Raw genomic sequence first — 15,548 nt, forward strand, 5'->3', positions numbered from 1 at the left:
TTTTTTACCCATTTCTGAACTTCTCAAAGTTGTAAATATAAAATGGAGGGAAATTCAGTAGCCATAAAAGAACTCAATTACGCAACCGAAACAGAAGCCATTGGAATGTGTGTGCAGAAGGAGGCATGTGTGAACAGAGAGACGTCAAGCAGGGCCCCCTTGTCCTGGGCGGTGTCCTCATCACACCTGGGTAGAGACAGGTGGGAGAGGCTCAGGGAGGCCACATCCTGACCCTCATAGACCTCATCTCCCCCACCCCTGCCATAGGTCAACCCTTTCAGAGACCGCATCTGCAGGGTCTTCTCCCACGACGATGTGTTCTCCTTTGAAGATGTGCTGGGTATGGCATCTGTCTTCAGTGAACAGGCCTGCCCCAGCCTGAAGATTGAATATGCCTTTCGCATCTATGGTAGGTACCTTGGTTGGGGTGATGGTGCCGAGTCGGGAGGAGAAAAGGGCCGAAGAGGACCTGCCGTGCCTGAAATCCAGTCACTGATGGGGTGTGTGACTGGGATTTATTGGCTCTCTATGAGTCTATATCATGTTTCTTGAGTACTGTGAAGTATCAAAACCCATTGAGAATCTCGGCTCTAATCAACAGAGGCTCCTCCCTCCATTTTGTCGGTTAAGTGGCCTTTCTTATTGCTGTGACCAACATGGCTGACAGGAAGCAGCTGAGGGGAGGGAAAATTTATTTGGGCTCAGTTTGAAGGCATACAGGCCATTGTGGCAGGGACAGTGTGGTGGCTGGCAAGCAGCCCATAGGAGCTGGAATGTGCGGCTGCGGTGCCTCACCTCCTTATGTGTTAGCAGAACGGCAATCAGAGATGACACAGGATGCCGGGTGGTACCATAAGCCTCCAGTCCTATCCACTTAAGCTGGGGACCAACTGTTCAAACACATGAGCCTGGAAGGGTTACTTCAGGTTCAAATCATAATGCCATCCAAGGGTACTTGGAGTGGCTGGTTCGGCTGTTTAATGATTTCTCTCTGAGCAGGCCAGAGAGAGAAAGAAGACCCATGTGGATGCGAAGGACTTGGGCTTGTCTGGCAGGAAGTTTGGATAGAACTGACAAGACTTGAACACTACAACCATCTCGGCACAGCGACTTCGTAGACTTGACCAAGTCATTTGGATTTCCTGAGAACCGCTTTTCTTATCTTGAAAGGAAAGATCATCTCTGAAGTCACTGGGATCTGCCCTTCATCTTGCAATGTCCCTTTAGCACACACAGTAAGATGCTCAGAGCTCTCGGAATCAGCCAAAATGAGAACGGAGGAAACCTTGAGACGCCCTCCACAGTCACGTCTGTCTTTGAGGATGTGGTGGTAACTCCTTTGCTGGCAGAGGCAGACTGGTGTGGGTCAGCACTGCCCTTTCTGTTTAAGTAGGCCATGCAGCTTCTCCTGTCCTCAGACATTAGTGAGCAGACTCAGGCAGGCTGAGGAAAGCCTAGACTTGCTAGGATTACCCGTGGCGATGCCTGTAATCCTCACACTCAAGAGGCTGGGGCAGAAGACCACAGCTTTGAACTCAAACTGGGCGACATAGTTAAGACCTTGTCTTGGAGCCAGTGGCTAGTGCTACATATATACAGCTCAGTGGTAAAATGCTTGCCCAGGACAGGCAAGGCTCTGGACTTGACTCTCAAACTAAACAAACAAACAAACAAACAACCCAAAATTCTCTGTAATTCGAAGAACCTGAATGTCAGGGTTGCAGTCTAAATTAAACCAAAAATGTCAGCCCTGTTTTGGAGAAATATAACAGAACTCAGAGTCCCTACAACAAACATTTACAAGACTCCAAATGAAACCTTAAAAATGCCCTGAAATGTAAGAACATTCTTTTAAATCTTGCTGCAGCCTCCAGAACGGAGACTGACTCTGACATGACCCAGATACCGAAATCCACTGATAAAAAGTTTTAAAACAGCCACCGCAACCGTCTTCAGTTCTTCAGAGAAAGAGAAGGCGACAAGGAGGAAAGAATGCAGGAGTGGAGAGGGGAAGGGAAGGAGGAGGAGGAAGATGAACTATAGCAATTGGCTTAGATGATTAGGGTGGCAGGCAAGCTCACATTCTGCTGTGAGACACCCAGGAAGGGTACGATTTAGTTCAGTCCAAAAGGACAAGAACCAAGAGTGCAGTTGACCAAGGACAGAGCAGAGAGAAAAGAACCCCTCCCTCCTCTGTCTTGTGTCCTAATGAGCCTTTGCTCAACTGGATGACACACCCATACCAACAAATGTGATTATGGTTTTTAAATCTATATTTATTTTTTGTTTGTTGTTTTTTTGGAGTGTGTGTGCATGTGTGTGTGTGTGTGTGTGTGTGTGTGTGTGTGTGTGTGTGTGAGAGAGAGAGAGAGAGAGAGAGAGAGAGAGAGAGAGGAGGGGCAGACAGACACACAGGTAGACAGATAGACAGACGTCGTGGTTAATTAGAGTTGCTTACATGATCATGGTTGAAGGGTTATTTACTGAAGCACAGGTAATTTACCAGTGTCTACACCATTGAAGAAAACTATCCCCTCTCCCCCAACTGTTAACTGTCAATAGCTCCTGACTCAGGGGCAAGGCTTCAGGGAGCTGCCCTCCCCCTCCCCCAACCACCAAGGGACTCTCTCCTGCAGATCTGAATGTGACTTTCTTTTGCAGTTAACTGATTCAAATGCTAATCTGTTCCAGAAATTCTCTCATAGACACACCAGGAAATAACTTTTTTCTGCCTTTATCTGGGCGTTCCTCAGCCAAGTCAAATTGACACCTAAGATTGACCATCACAATAACCATTTCCAGTAAGTGAAAGAGAATCTACACACACACACACACACACACACACACACACACACACAGAGAGAGAGAGAGAGAGAGAGAGAGAGAGAGAGAGAGAGGGGAGAGAGAGAGGGGAGAGAGAGAGAGAGAGAGAGAGAGAGAGACAGAGAGAGAGACAGAGAGACAGAGAGAGAAGATGTGAAATCCCAGCAGAAAAAAAAAATGCAGCTATGAGAAGGAATTAAATGGGTGAGCCTGGTAGCTTCGCCTCATAATTCCAGCTGCTGGGGAAACTGAGGCCGGAGGATCACATGTTTAAGGTGTGCCTGGACTACAGAGGGAGTTCAAGGCTAGCCTGGGTATCTCGGCAAGTCTGTATTACAGCATTTATAAAAGTAAAGTGCTGGGATGTAGCTCAGTGGTCGAGCGCCCACTCAGCCCGCAATAACCTTTAGGTTCATATCCCACTGCCAAATAAACCACAAACACAAAAACACACACAAAATCAAAAGCCAGTGGATGGCTCAGCTGGAGGAGTGAGGAAACAGAAGAAAGGGTAAATCTGAAAACACACAAAGAAAAAAATCTGAATAACACAGAGGGCAAATATTGAGAGAATTACAGAGCGGGGCCTCTGGGACATGCTGAGTTAGAGAGGTTGAAATGTACAACCAGTTGATCCAATTGGAGTCTTGAATGCAAAGGGTAAGAAAGATATTTGAAGAACTAATCACCCCCAGGTGTCTTAAATTTGGTACAAGACACAAATTCATAGTGCACGAATCCTGAGTCAAATGAAATCACAAACCCGTGTATGAGCTCAGCAGTCTCATCGGTCTGTGGGTCTCTGGGTGTGTCTGTCTGTCTGTGTCTGTGTCTGTGTCTCTGTCTGTGTCTAAGTCTTTGTGTGTGTCTGTGTGTCTCTGTGTGTCTGTGTGTGTCTGTGTGTATATGCCTGTCTTATGTGTCTGTCTGTGTCTATGTCTCTGTATCTGTGTTTGTGTGTCTTTGTCTCTTGTGTGTCTGTGTCTGTCTCAGTATGTCTGTGTCTGTGTGTCTGCATCTATGTGTGTGTCTGCATCTGTGTATGTCTACATCTGTGTGTGTGTGTGTGTGTGTGAGTGCTCGCGCTCCTCTACAGCTTTCCCTTTCCTTATCCCAAGCACCCCTAAGGAGTATTCTCCGGGTCCCAGGAGTCCTAGTTCGCCAGTCACTACCATGGTTCTGTCAGATGTGGCAGCTGTGCTGACTGAAGTCCCTGTCGAGTTCTCTAGGACAGGACAGCTCCTCTAGCAGAACAGTGACCCAGCTCAGCCCTCTTATCTCAGCCAAGACTGCGTGGGTTGCAAGTCACAGAAACTTAGCTCGTGAAGCAACAGATAAAGGACAGTAGATCTTAGTCTGCCCCGCGTGGGTTAAAAAAAAATCACCCAAAGCTCATGGCTTCAGGTGCCACACTTCATGGTTTCAGGGTGCCTGCCAGTCAAGGGTTCAGGCTTAGCTTAATTGGGTCCTCTCGACTCTTCCCTTCTCCCCTTTCCTCCCTCCTCCTTCCTTCTCTTCCCTCCTCTTCCTCTTCCCTTTCCTCCCCCTCTTCTTCCTTTCCCCCTCTCTCTCCCTCCTCCCCCTCCTCCCTCCTCCTCCCTCCTCCTCCCTCCCTCCCCTCCTCTCTCCCTCTCCTTCCTCCTCTCCCTCCTCCTCCCCTCCTCTCCTCCTCCTCCCTCCTCCTCCTCCTCTCCCTCCTCTTCCGCTTCTTCCTCTTCCTCCTCCTCCCCCTCCTCATCCTCTTCTGCCTCCTCTTCCTCCTCTCCCTCCTCTCCCTCCTCCTCCTCTCCCTCCTCTCCCTCCTCCTCCTCCTCCCTCCTCTCCTCCTCCCTCCTCCCCTCCTCCCTCCTCTCCCTCCCCCCCTCCCCCTTCTCCCCTCCCCCCCTCCTCCCCTCCTCCTCTCCCTCCTCCTCTCCTCCTCCCCCTCCTCCTCCTCCCCTCCTCCTACTCCTCTTCCTCCGCCTCTTCTTCCTTCTCCTCCTCCCCCTCCTCTTCTTCCTTCTCCTCCCCCCACTCCTCTTCCTCCTCCTCCTCCTCCTCCCCTTCCCCCTCCTCCCTCCCTCCCTCTCTCCTCTCCCTCCCCTCCCTCTCCTCCCCTCCCTCTCCCTCCCCTCCTCCCTCCTCCCCTTCCCCTCCTCTCCCTCCTCCTTCTCTCTCCCCTCCCTCCTCCCTCTCCCTCCTCCCTCTCCCTCCTCCCTCCCTCCCCTCTCCCCTCCCCTCCCTCCCCTCCCTCCCTCCCTCTCCCTCCCTCCTCCTCTCCCTCCCCTCCTCCTCTCCCTCCTCTCCCTCCTCTCCCCTCCTCCTTCTCCCTCCTCCCCTCCCTCCCTCCCTCCTCTCCCTCCCTCTCCCTCCCTCCTCCCTCTCCCTCCCCTCCCCCTCTCCCCTCCTCTCCCCTCCCCTCTCTCCCTCTCCTCCCTTCTCCCTCCCCTCCCTCCCTCTCTCTCTCCCTCCCTCCTCCCCCCTCCTCTCCCCTCTCCTCCTTCCCCCCTCTCTCCCCTCCTCTCCTCCTCCTCCTCCTCTCCCCTCTCCCTCCTCTCCCTCCCCTTCTCTCCCCTCCTCCCCTCCTCTCCCTCCTCTCCCTCCTCCTCCCTCCTCTCTCCTCCTCTCCTCCTCCTCCCTCCTCTCTCCCTCCTCCTCCCTCCTCCCTCCCTCCTTCTCTCTCCCTCCTCCTCCCCTCCTCTCTCCTCTCCCTCCCTCCCCTCCTCTCCTCCCTCCTCCCCCCTCTCCCTCCTTCTCCCCTCTCCCTCCTCCTCCCTCTCTCCCTCCCTCCCTCTCCTCCTCCTTCTCCTCCCTCCTCCTCCCCTCTCTCCTCCTCTCTCCCTCCCTCCCTCCCTCCTCCCCTCTCCTCCCTCTCCCTCCCTCCTTCTCCCTCTCCCCTCCTCCCCTCCCTCCCTCTCCCTCCCTCCTCTCCCCTCCCTCCTTCTCCTCTCCCCTCCCTCCCTCCCCCCTCTCCCTCCTCCTCTCCCTCTCCTTCTCCCTCTCCCTCCTCCTCCCCCTCTCTCCCTCTCCTCCCTCTCTCTCCTCTCCCTCTCCCCTCCCCTCCTCCCTCCTCCTCCTCCTCCTCCCTCTCCCTCCCCTCCCTCCTCCCTCCTCCCTCCCTCCCTCCTCCCCCTCTCTCCCTCCTCCCTCTCCCCTCCCTCCCTTCTCCTGCTCTCCCTCCTTCCTCTTCCTTCCTCCTCCCTCCCCTCCCCCCCTCCTCCCTCCCCTCCCTCCCTCCCTCTCCTCCCTCCTCCCCCTCCTCCCCTCCCCTCCCTCCCCTGCTCCCTCCTTCTCTTCCTTCCTCTTCCCTTCCCCTTTCTTCCTCCTCCCCTTTCCTCCCTCCTCCTCCTCTTCCTACTTTTATGCTTTTTGTAATAGGGTCCCACTATATGGTCCTGGCTGGTCACCAGGCAGAGATCTACCTGCTTCTGCCTCTCCAGAGCTGGAATGGAAGTGTACACTACCACTTCCAGCAGGATCCCCCCTCTTAAAGTCTCTTAAAACAAGGCTCCAGTCAAAGTTCTCCCTAAGCTGCTTCTCCTCTGGAGAGCGCTGGCTGGGAAGCCCCTTCAGGCTGCTGGCAGAGTACAGTTCTTGTTTCTTGGACCTCTGGCCTGGCTTCCTCCTGCCTAGGAGCTGGAGTCTGCCCTCAGCTTCCGCAAGCTACCCTTGGACCCTTGTCACACTGCCTTGCCAACATGACCACTTATCTTCAAAGAAAATGAGGGAGAATAGCCCTCGACTCATCTACTGTTAGAATGATGTCTTCCATGGTATAATCTGACCATGAAAGTGCCGTCCATCCCATCACACACCTGCCAAACTCCATTGGTTGGAAGCAGGTTAGTTTCCATCCAACCCAAACAGCACCAAGAGGTGTAGACTATGGGGAGTAAAGGGGCAGGGCATGAGAAAGTGCACATGCCTGGCCTCATATTCACTCCTGATCTCCCTGCCTCTAACTCCAGAGTTCTGGTATTATAGGCAAGTACATCAAACCCAGCTCCAGACATCTGTCTCTGAGAGGTTTCTCTACTCACAGGTATAAAGTATGTCCACTATGGACCCCAGGAGAGAAATGAAGGCCTGGGATACAGCTAGGAAGCTGTCAGAAAGCTAGCTAGCTTCTCTGCATGGCTTCTAAGTAAACCTCTGTTTTCCCAGACCTGAGCGTCCTCGTCTGTGCCCACGGACTAAAGATGACTACCCTCGTGCCTACACGGCCTGTTGTTCAGACTCTGAGTAACAGGCACTGCTTCTCCCTTTCAGTCTCTCAGAAGGTGCTGAATGTCTCAGCCAAGCCAATGGTCTGATATTTTGGGTCAGTTACCTACAGCCAAAAGAAAAGCAGAGTCACATGAGTTAAGCCGAGGCAAAGACACTTCTCAGGGACAGGAAAAGCTGGGCGCTGTGGCTCAAGCCTGTAATCTCGGGACTGAAGTAGGAAAGCTTCAAGAAGCAGGGCTTCAAGGTCATCCTTTTATGCATAGTGAGTTCAAGGCCAGCCTGAGATATGTGAGACGTCTTGACAAAAGAAAGGAAGAAAAGAAGGAAAAAGGGAAGGAAAAAGGAAGGAAGGGATTAAGGAAGGAAAGGAAGAAGGGTACTCTGCTTCTGTCCATGGTTTCCAGAGCCCAGGAAACAAAATCTCCAAACCCATCAGGGTGTAGATGCTCACATGGCATCCTCTAGACACAGGGACATCTTCGCTTAGCTTTAGAAATGAGAATGTTCAGTCCTCAGAGGTCGGAGTGAGTGATTGGGGCCAAGCTGGAGACCAGACACACATCCTACCACCACCATCAGTGTCCCTGAATCTTCCCTGATTCCTTTCCAAGCCCCCAAGGCACACAGTTACTTCCCTTTCCCAAGGATTTCCAAGCACAAAGACCAAACGCTCAACTTCTCCATGAAACACATTGATGTATTTACCTATTTAGGTATCCGGGACTCGTGTCCCAGGCTGCATCCGGTGCACCCGGACAAGTCAAGGTTCTCTGTCTGACGATTTGTGAGTGTACACGGCTATCTGATCAGTGTGAGCCAGACCAGGATCCGTGTGTCTAAAGCCTGGTACACAGAGGCTGCTCCGTAAGGCTGAAGTGATGGTGGGTAAGGAAGGAAGAAGAGGAATGAAAAAGAAGAGTAAAGAGAGAGACAGAAGAGAAGACTGTGTCAGCAATGGTCATGGTCGTGGTTCTCACAAGAATTCAAAGACTTCTCAATGCTCCTGACCTGATGGCTCTGAGCAAGACTCGGGGACCAGGCAAATCAGTGTTGCTAGGGAACATCCCAAACATGTAGACTCTCGGCCCTCTTACACCTCTGAATCAAATCTGCATCTTAGCAAGACACCCTCACCCCCAACCTCTGCCCCTAAAAAGTCTAGAAAGCCTTGTTTTAGTCTCCCCCCCCCTCCCAAAGCTGACTGCACACTGAAATCACCTAGGAGGTAAAACAAAACAGGAAACAACTTGATCTAAGGTAGATCCTGGTCATTGGGCTTTTACAAAGCCCCCCTGGGTGTTTCTAATGTGGCAACGGATTTGGAAGCTCCTGCTCAGCTCACTGCCTCAGGCGGGATTGCTTCCTGCTACGGCTCGCAGTGTCTCTGGTTAAAAGTGAAGGTCCGTAAGTCAGGCGGTTCATAGCCGGAAAGGTGGCTCCAGAAAATACGCTAGGACCCAGAGTCCTTTAGGCTTCCTCTTCTGTAAAGTGTTGGTCTGAGACTTTTCCTATTGTCCTCAGGAGCACAAAATGGCTTCTGTGCCCACAGACTTCTCTCCTTTATTCTATCAGGGGTGGGGGTGGGGTGGGGGAGGGAGTGGTGTGTGGGGGTTGGGGATTGGGAGAAGGAAGAAAGATGAAATTTACATCCGAAGACACAAACAAGTCAACCCCTTAGCTCTCAAGCTTTCTTGGAACTCCACCAAGACCCTTCAGTTTATATATCACAGGCCAAAATGATGTCATACGGCCACCCATGGCTACGGCAGAGACAGGAAAGCCATGAATTTTCATCTGAACCCAGTGTCGCCTTGAACAAGAACGGTTTTAAAAATGGCTACTGGGTAAGACTGCAGAGGGGCTAGAGCGTCTTGAGACATGGAACTCACTCCCAGGAAACAGTTCCATTTTGAGGGACATTCTCCCCCCACCCCACACTCCCCACCCCTGGGTGACCAATGCCACATCTCTTCATACTTCCAGGAAGATCTACTACTTTTCAGAGACCAACATCTGAGCCACACCTTCCTGAGACCTAACCCAACCACAGACATACCAGAGGCTGGCTGAGGCGGTGGAGGGAGCCTAGGGGAAATGTATTGAAAGCTTGCCCTTGGTCTGCAAGCAATGAGTGTTTTTTGCTTATAGCAGTTCTTTGAGGGAGCAGGTTTCGGAAAGAGCTGGTGTCTGAGCCTTAACCATGCCATATGGTGTTGAGAAACAAGTGAGAGAAAGGCCCCACACCCACCCAGGTGGCCAATCACAGACTGTGAGTTCCAAGACTGCTGGGTCAGCATGGAGGGCGGTCCAGCCAACCGACAGACTCCTGGCCCTAGCCCTCTCCCAGACTGCTCTGCCCTTGCACCCCCAAAGGACAGGAGCCATCCAGGACTACATTTACTCTAGCAAATTATTCTGTTTTCAGATGGCTTGGGACCAAAGCCATGTCATTTTCTGTAGTCTCCGCATGTGGGAGCCAGGCCAGCAGGATGCCTGGGGACACTGCAGGGGCTTGCAGACAGGCTGCAGAGCTTCTTACTGGCAGTGTGGTGTCACCGTGGCTGCTCCGTGCTCCCTGTGCCTCCATGCCTTTCACCTGCTCCTCTGACTGACTTCCTGTGGTGTGCAGGAGTTAGGAAAGGAGAGCTGATCAGGGAGAGCACCCAAGAGCAGCTCGGTCCAGAGCACCAGCCATGGGACAAGAATCCAGTCAGAGAATTAGTGTACCTTCCATATGTACAGCTTGCCTTTGGGGACAGACATTTCTTGGCTTTGCCATAGAAAGACTCTGGTACTAGCAGACTCTGGGACTCAGTTTCCCTAATAGCCCACTAGCTCTAACTGCCATTCTTCAAAGTGGGATGTTAGAGTCTCTTGGGTTTTCATTTTTAGTTCTTAGCGATAAGCAAGTGATGGAGGATTAAGCTACAGCTAACAGGAACCTTCTGTGTTCCAGACTCAGGACAAGGGATGGTTAAGTATTTCCTATTTAACCTTCACATTATAGAGCTACGACTATTGTTCCCATGTTACAGACAGGGAAACTGAGGCTCAAATAATGAGCTGAGATGTTACACACACACACACACACACACACACACACACACACACACACACACACACACACGGGGTGGGGAGAGAGAGAGAGAGAGAGAGAGAGAGAGAGAGAGAGAAAGAGAGAGAGAGAGAGAGAGAGATGTTCACGGTGGCTCTAAGTCTCTGTGGCATTAGGAATCTAGGCTCCTCCTACCCATTCCTTTGCTTTTCATCCCCATGGTTACCTTATTGTCTCAAAGATCTTCCCAGAAGTCATTTTCCCTTCTGCTTTTATGCCACTCTTCAGATATTAGCCATTTGGTCACCTCTTGCAGCAAGAGAGGCTGGGGAACACGGTGCTCCGTTGGGATAGATGGCTTTCTGTCATGGAGGCACTTGTGCGTGGTAAACAGCACAGATTTCCTGTAGAGTCTGAATGGAAGGATTTAGTCATGACCACCCATCGACTACCAAGGGCAAGTGGGCATTTGTACATCCATTTATTTTTGAGATTCTGCTCTGTGCTGGGCCCTGTCCTCAGAATTAGGATGTTAAGCTCTACGGAGTCTTACTCCAGCCCCTGGCCCTTTGAGGGTACAGTTGGAGTTCTTGAAGCCAACCCATTAGTGGTACAAGGTGCGAGAACTGCCATGCCATTGATACGCACGTGTACATTTATATGTACTGAGAAGCTGGGACCCATGTCCAGGTCACTCAGGCAGCTACAACACAGGGACAGAAGCCTGGGAAGATGCCCAAGGATTTGGGTTCCAAACCCAGGCCACCATCCACTCCTCTTCTCTGCCTTGCTCCTGGCCGCCAAACTACAACCTGGCTTCTGGGTCCTGAAATGAAGATCCCCATAGCATGAGATGTGGGGCCGGGTCAGTCTAGGTGGATTTGAACTTTGCTCTCCCATCCCCTGGTCCCATGGACAAGCCATATTGGAGTTGAACCTTGGTCTCCTCTTGGCAAAATAAGACAACAAAAAAAGTAGATGATGAGAATCCAGTGACTTAAAGCAAAATGCATTTGAGCACACAGTAGGCACGCAGCCAATGCTTATAATTACTGTGATCACTATTGCCTTAGTACTGTCTACAGCTGGCCGTTCTTCAGCCTGCTGAAGCCAGTTGGGGCTCCACGTCCCAGATTCTAGACCCACTTGGGGCAAGTGGATCCTACTTGAGCTCTCAGAGGCTCATGGGAGTCGGTGCACCGGCCAGGGCCTCAGCCTCTATCCCTTCTGCAGATTTTAACGAGAATGGCTTCATCGACGAGGAAGACCTCCAGAAGATAGTACTAAGACTACTGAAAAGCGATGATGTGTCCGAGGACCTGCTGCAGGACGTCACTCACCACGTGTGTATCCAGAGGCTGAAGGGTGGGACCTGGGGCTCTGGCTGGTCACCCAAAGCCCCCGGATATCAGGCCATCTTCTTTGGAAGGGATCGTTCCAGAGCCCCCTGCAGCTGCCATGGGCGTGGGTGGCACACGGTGCCCTGAGAAGTGGGCACACAGCGGAGAGAACTTTGTCTCAACTGTCTGTCCCTCCGGTGAGAATTGTCTGTGTTCCCCAGAACAATGTATCCTGCCCTCTTACCCGAGAGCCTCCCACCCATATAGGGCACCAAGGATCTCAATGTCCTCTCCTGCGTTATTCATTAGGAGCACAGTGCCCAGCTGTCCTAGGGACGAGGCATTACAGCCCTGAAAACCTAAGATGGGGGACAGGCCCATGTGCGCTCAGGCTGTGAGAACCCCTGAGTCTCTCAGGTCTGGATGGTCCTGCCTCCTGCCTGGCTCAGGCTTCTTACAATGCAGGGCCCATGTTAGTGTCTGACTGATGAATGGGGCCTACTGCTCTCCCTTTCACACTGGTACTAGAGGACCCCATGAGCAGAGTCCTTCCGGGAGAGAGCCCATGAATCCTCCTCCACCCCTACCTTAGCTCACACACCTTCACCTCTGTGGGGCAGGGGCCCTGAGACACCCTGGCATGTGGTAGGTACTTCCTCTACACAGACCATTGTCTCCTTCCTCTTGAGGCCCACCTCCTGTCAGACCCAAGGCTCCTCTCAGACTCCTTTCTTCCACCAGGTCCTGAGTGAGTCAGATCTGGACAATGACAACATGCTTTCCTTCTCCGAGTTTGAACATGCAATGGCCAAATCTCCGGATTTCATGAAGTAAGACATTCTTGAGGTCAAGGGTTTTCAGTAAAGGATCTCTAGTCTCCCCTGGACCAAGGGCTATCTCTGACTTCCCATGGAAGTCATGGGTTTCCAGGACTTTGCTGATTCTTTCAGAAAGAGTAAAACTGAAGCTTCCAAGAAATCAGCTAACCTTGGAGAACCAAGACAGAGGCTGACAGGATTCCAGAGCTTGAAAACCATTTGTGGGGTTGGTGCAACCTCAGAGCCATTACCCCTGATGGCAGACATCTATGTGTATCTCTCATGCTGGCCTTCAGATCAGACCTGAGCATAGCCCACTATTACCCAGATACACTGGAAGATGACAAGAGAAATAAATTACTAATCTTCTAGTTTCTTCCAGTTCAGGGTGAATGCATCATCTCTAGAGATGGTCCTCACTATGACCCAAGAGTCCCATAGAGTATGCCCGGTTGGCATCTGGTGACACTTGCCTTTGGCACTTGCCCCTAATGCTGCCCCTTGATCTCATAGGCCAGACAAGTTTGATGATGGAGAAGGATGATGGTTCTTGAAATTTTTACAAACCAACTCAAAACAGGACAGAACTGGGTCTAGCAGGAACCCTGACTAAGCCAAGATAGCTGCATATTCTCGTCTTCCTCTCTGTCTCTCTGTCTCTCTGTCTCTCTGTCTCTCTGTCTCTCTGTCTCTCTCTCTCTCTCTCTCTCTCTCTCTCTCTCTCTCTCTCTGTCTCTCTCTCTCTCTCTCTCTCTCTCTCTCTCCCTGACCCAGCTCTCCCTCCAGTCATTTTTCTCCTACACACTTACCTCCCACTACACATCAGCAACCTCTGGGTTGTCAGACGTGGCCCATCATGTGTCATGGCCTCCCAACAGCTTGTGTCTGTTTGATTTTGATTCAACTTCAGTTGAATTCAGCTCAATTCTGAATTCCCAAACGGGGATTGTGACTGGCCCAGTGGGGTCAGGTATCTCCCTTCTTCCAACCACCTGGATAGACATGGCATCTCTAGATTCCAGGGCTGTGGCTAGGGTAGAACCTACAGATGCCATGTTTGAATCACCCCATCAAAGGAAATCCCCCTCCATCCACAAGGGCATCACACAACATGGCCACTGGAATCCTATCTGCCCTGCAACTGTGTCTGAATCACTCCTGTTTCTTTGAGTAGGCTACCCTAAAATTCTGAAAACTTTTGTGTTCTGGTGGTGCTAAAAGAAGCTTAAAGAAAGTTTAGGAATTGGGGAAATAACTTAAACTCCTTGCTATGCAATCATGAAGACCGGAGTCTGATCTCTAGCATTAGTATTAGAAGCTAAGTAAGGTAGCGTAAACTTGCAATACCAAGGCTAGGAAGGCCAAGACAGGAGAGTCCTTCAGCTCCCTGTCCCCAGCAAGAGACTTTGACTGAAAACAAGCAAAAACAAAAACAAGGAGATGACACCGGACTGCTCTTTGGTCTCTTCACGTGTACATATATGTACATGCACCCTCATAGACACACACATGTACACACACACACACACACACACACACACACACACACACACACACACGAAGGTTTGAATTGTCTAGGACCATTGTCTACATACATGATAGGACGAGGTGGGGACCTCAGATGGCTCTGGGACTCTCTTTCAGCTCCTTTCGGATTCACTTCTGGGGGTGCTGATGTGAAGTCACCTGGTTCAGCAGCTTCAGGGAAGACTGCCGGACACCCCTTCCCCGCCCCACCCCTGTATCCAGGCACTGTGGAATCGGATTTGAAGTATGACTCAACTCTGTCCCTCCTTCACCTCTAGAATATTGTTTACTAAATAAATATGTCTACCCATCTGTATCCACTGCTTTCTGAAAGCAGGGTCCTGCCCAGGGAGTTGGCGCTTCTTCTAGGGCTCAGATTTGCCAAAAACCCGGCAAGCTGGGATGTCAATCTTTTTGAGGACGGAGTTCAAACCTTGACCCATGTGAGTAAAAGACTAAGCCAAATGGAACAGAGTTCAGAAGGGAAAAATTTGTCCTTCCCTCCCCTGGAACCCACCCATGATCAGGATGCACACATAGCCGTCATTCCAGCAGGCGCCTGGCTTCCTCCCATGGAGAAGACATCTTGGCCCTGCTTGCCACCCGTGGGCCCTGGGGATGGGACCATGTGTGACCAGCATTTAAAGCTTATTTGCTTTGCCATTCAGCCAAGCCCTGTAATGAGTTTGGCCACTCTGGGGATGCTTTAGGGTCCAGCTGTCTAGGGCCTCTGGAACACAGGAGAAGTTCATCATGGGAATCTGTGGGAGTTGCCAGATGGCTCTATCTGCTGGGCACAAGGCTTTTCTTATCTCTGTGGGCCTAGGGGGTGGGGAGGGTTGGATAAGCACTGACTACACAGGAAGAGTTATTTTGCCATAGTGTGCACTTGAATCCTGTCTTTAGGTCTTGACTCCCCCGTTCGGTGGCAATAGGGACCCATTACTCGACAGAGTCCCCTGGAGCTAATCCAGGATGGGTGGAATGTTGGGGCAGTGTAGTACACTCCTGAGCTGAGATCTCCCAGAATGATCTATAGGACTTTGTGTCCCACCCTCTGCCCTATCAAAGTTTCCCAGGATGTCTGAAGCAGTCATGCTGGGAGATCAGACTTTGACCCCTGAAGGTTGTCTAGCCTTGTTTCCACCTTGGCACTCACTCCCTGAGATCATGTTAAAGAGTAGTTGAGTCCCAACTCACTCCTCCAGCTCTTCAAGAAATAAGCTCAAGTACGTGTAGAGACCTCCGGCCAGTCAGTGCTGAATACAAGACATTGCCCGCTTCAAATGGCTGCCTCAAGAACTGCCCCCGCCCACCCCCCCTCCCCAAAACTGACCCCGCCCCCTCCCCTCTCCCAGCTGCTGCTGCTACCAGGCCCCTGGGATCACAAAGACTCCCTCTGTCTACACATGGGTGTGTGGTATTGGAGAAACCAGGACTGGGGAGCTCAAAAGACCTAGTTCAAATCGTGCCCATGTGTTTTCCTTACTACGCGCTTGGGCAACTTTCTCCGCATCCCAGAAGTTCCCCGACTTCATCAGTGAGGAGGGCGGATGATGCTTTCCTCACAACTTATCCCAAGGATCAATTAAATGATGCCAAGACTCCAGGGAGAATTCTGGGTTATTTGGATTATCAATCAGATGGGACACCTAGGGAGTTAGTGATATACACCTTTGCAGCGCATGTGTGAGGGTGTTTCCAAAGATGATTAACCGAGGTTGGAACCCCCCACTCTGAATGTGAGTAGCACCGTCCAGCAGTCTGAGGTCCCAGACT

The 15,548-nt window shown here is 51.5% G+C and overlaps 1 protein-coding gene across 1 annotated transcript in view; it reads left to right on the forward strand.

The window, feature by feature from the left end:
- Positions 1-13,917, forward strand: part of Cib4 (calcium and integrin binding family member 4) — a 62,185-nt gene extending 48,268 nt beyond the window's left edge. Inside the window, exons 4-7 of the mRNA XM_032908913.1 lie at positions 268-409; positions 11,318-11,427; positions 12,166-12,254; positions 13,887-13,917. Of these exons, the coding sequence (XP_032764804.1) occupies positions 268-409; positions 11,318-11,427; positions 12,166-12,254; positions 13,887-13,917 (372 nt within the window). The remainder of the gene's footprint in view (positions 1-267; positions 410-11,317; positions 11,428-12,165; positions 12,255-13,886) is intronic.
- Positions 13,918-15,548: the final 1,631 nt, after the last annotated feature.

This window comes from Rattus rattus, chromosome 7 (genome assembly GCF_011064425.1).
Source record: "Rattus rattus isolate New Zealand chromosome 7, Rrattus_CSIRO_v1, whole genome shotgun sequence".
Taxonomy (NCBI): Eukaryota; Metazoa; Chordata; class Mammalia; order Rodentia; family Muridae; genus Rattus; species Rattus rattus.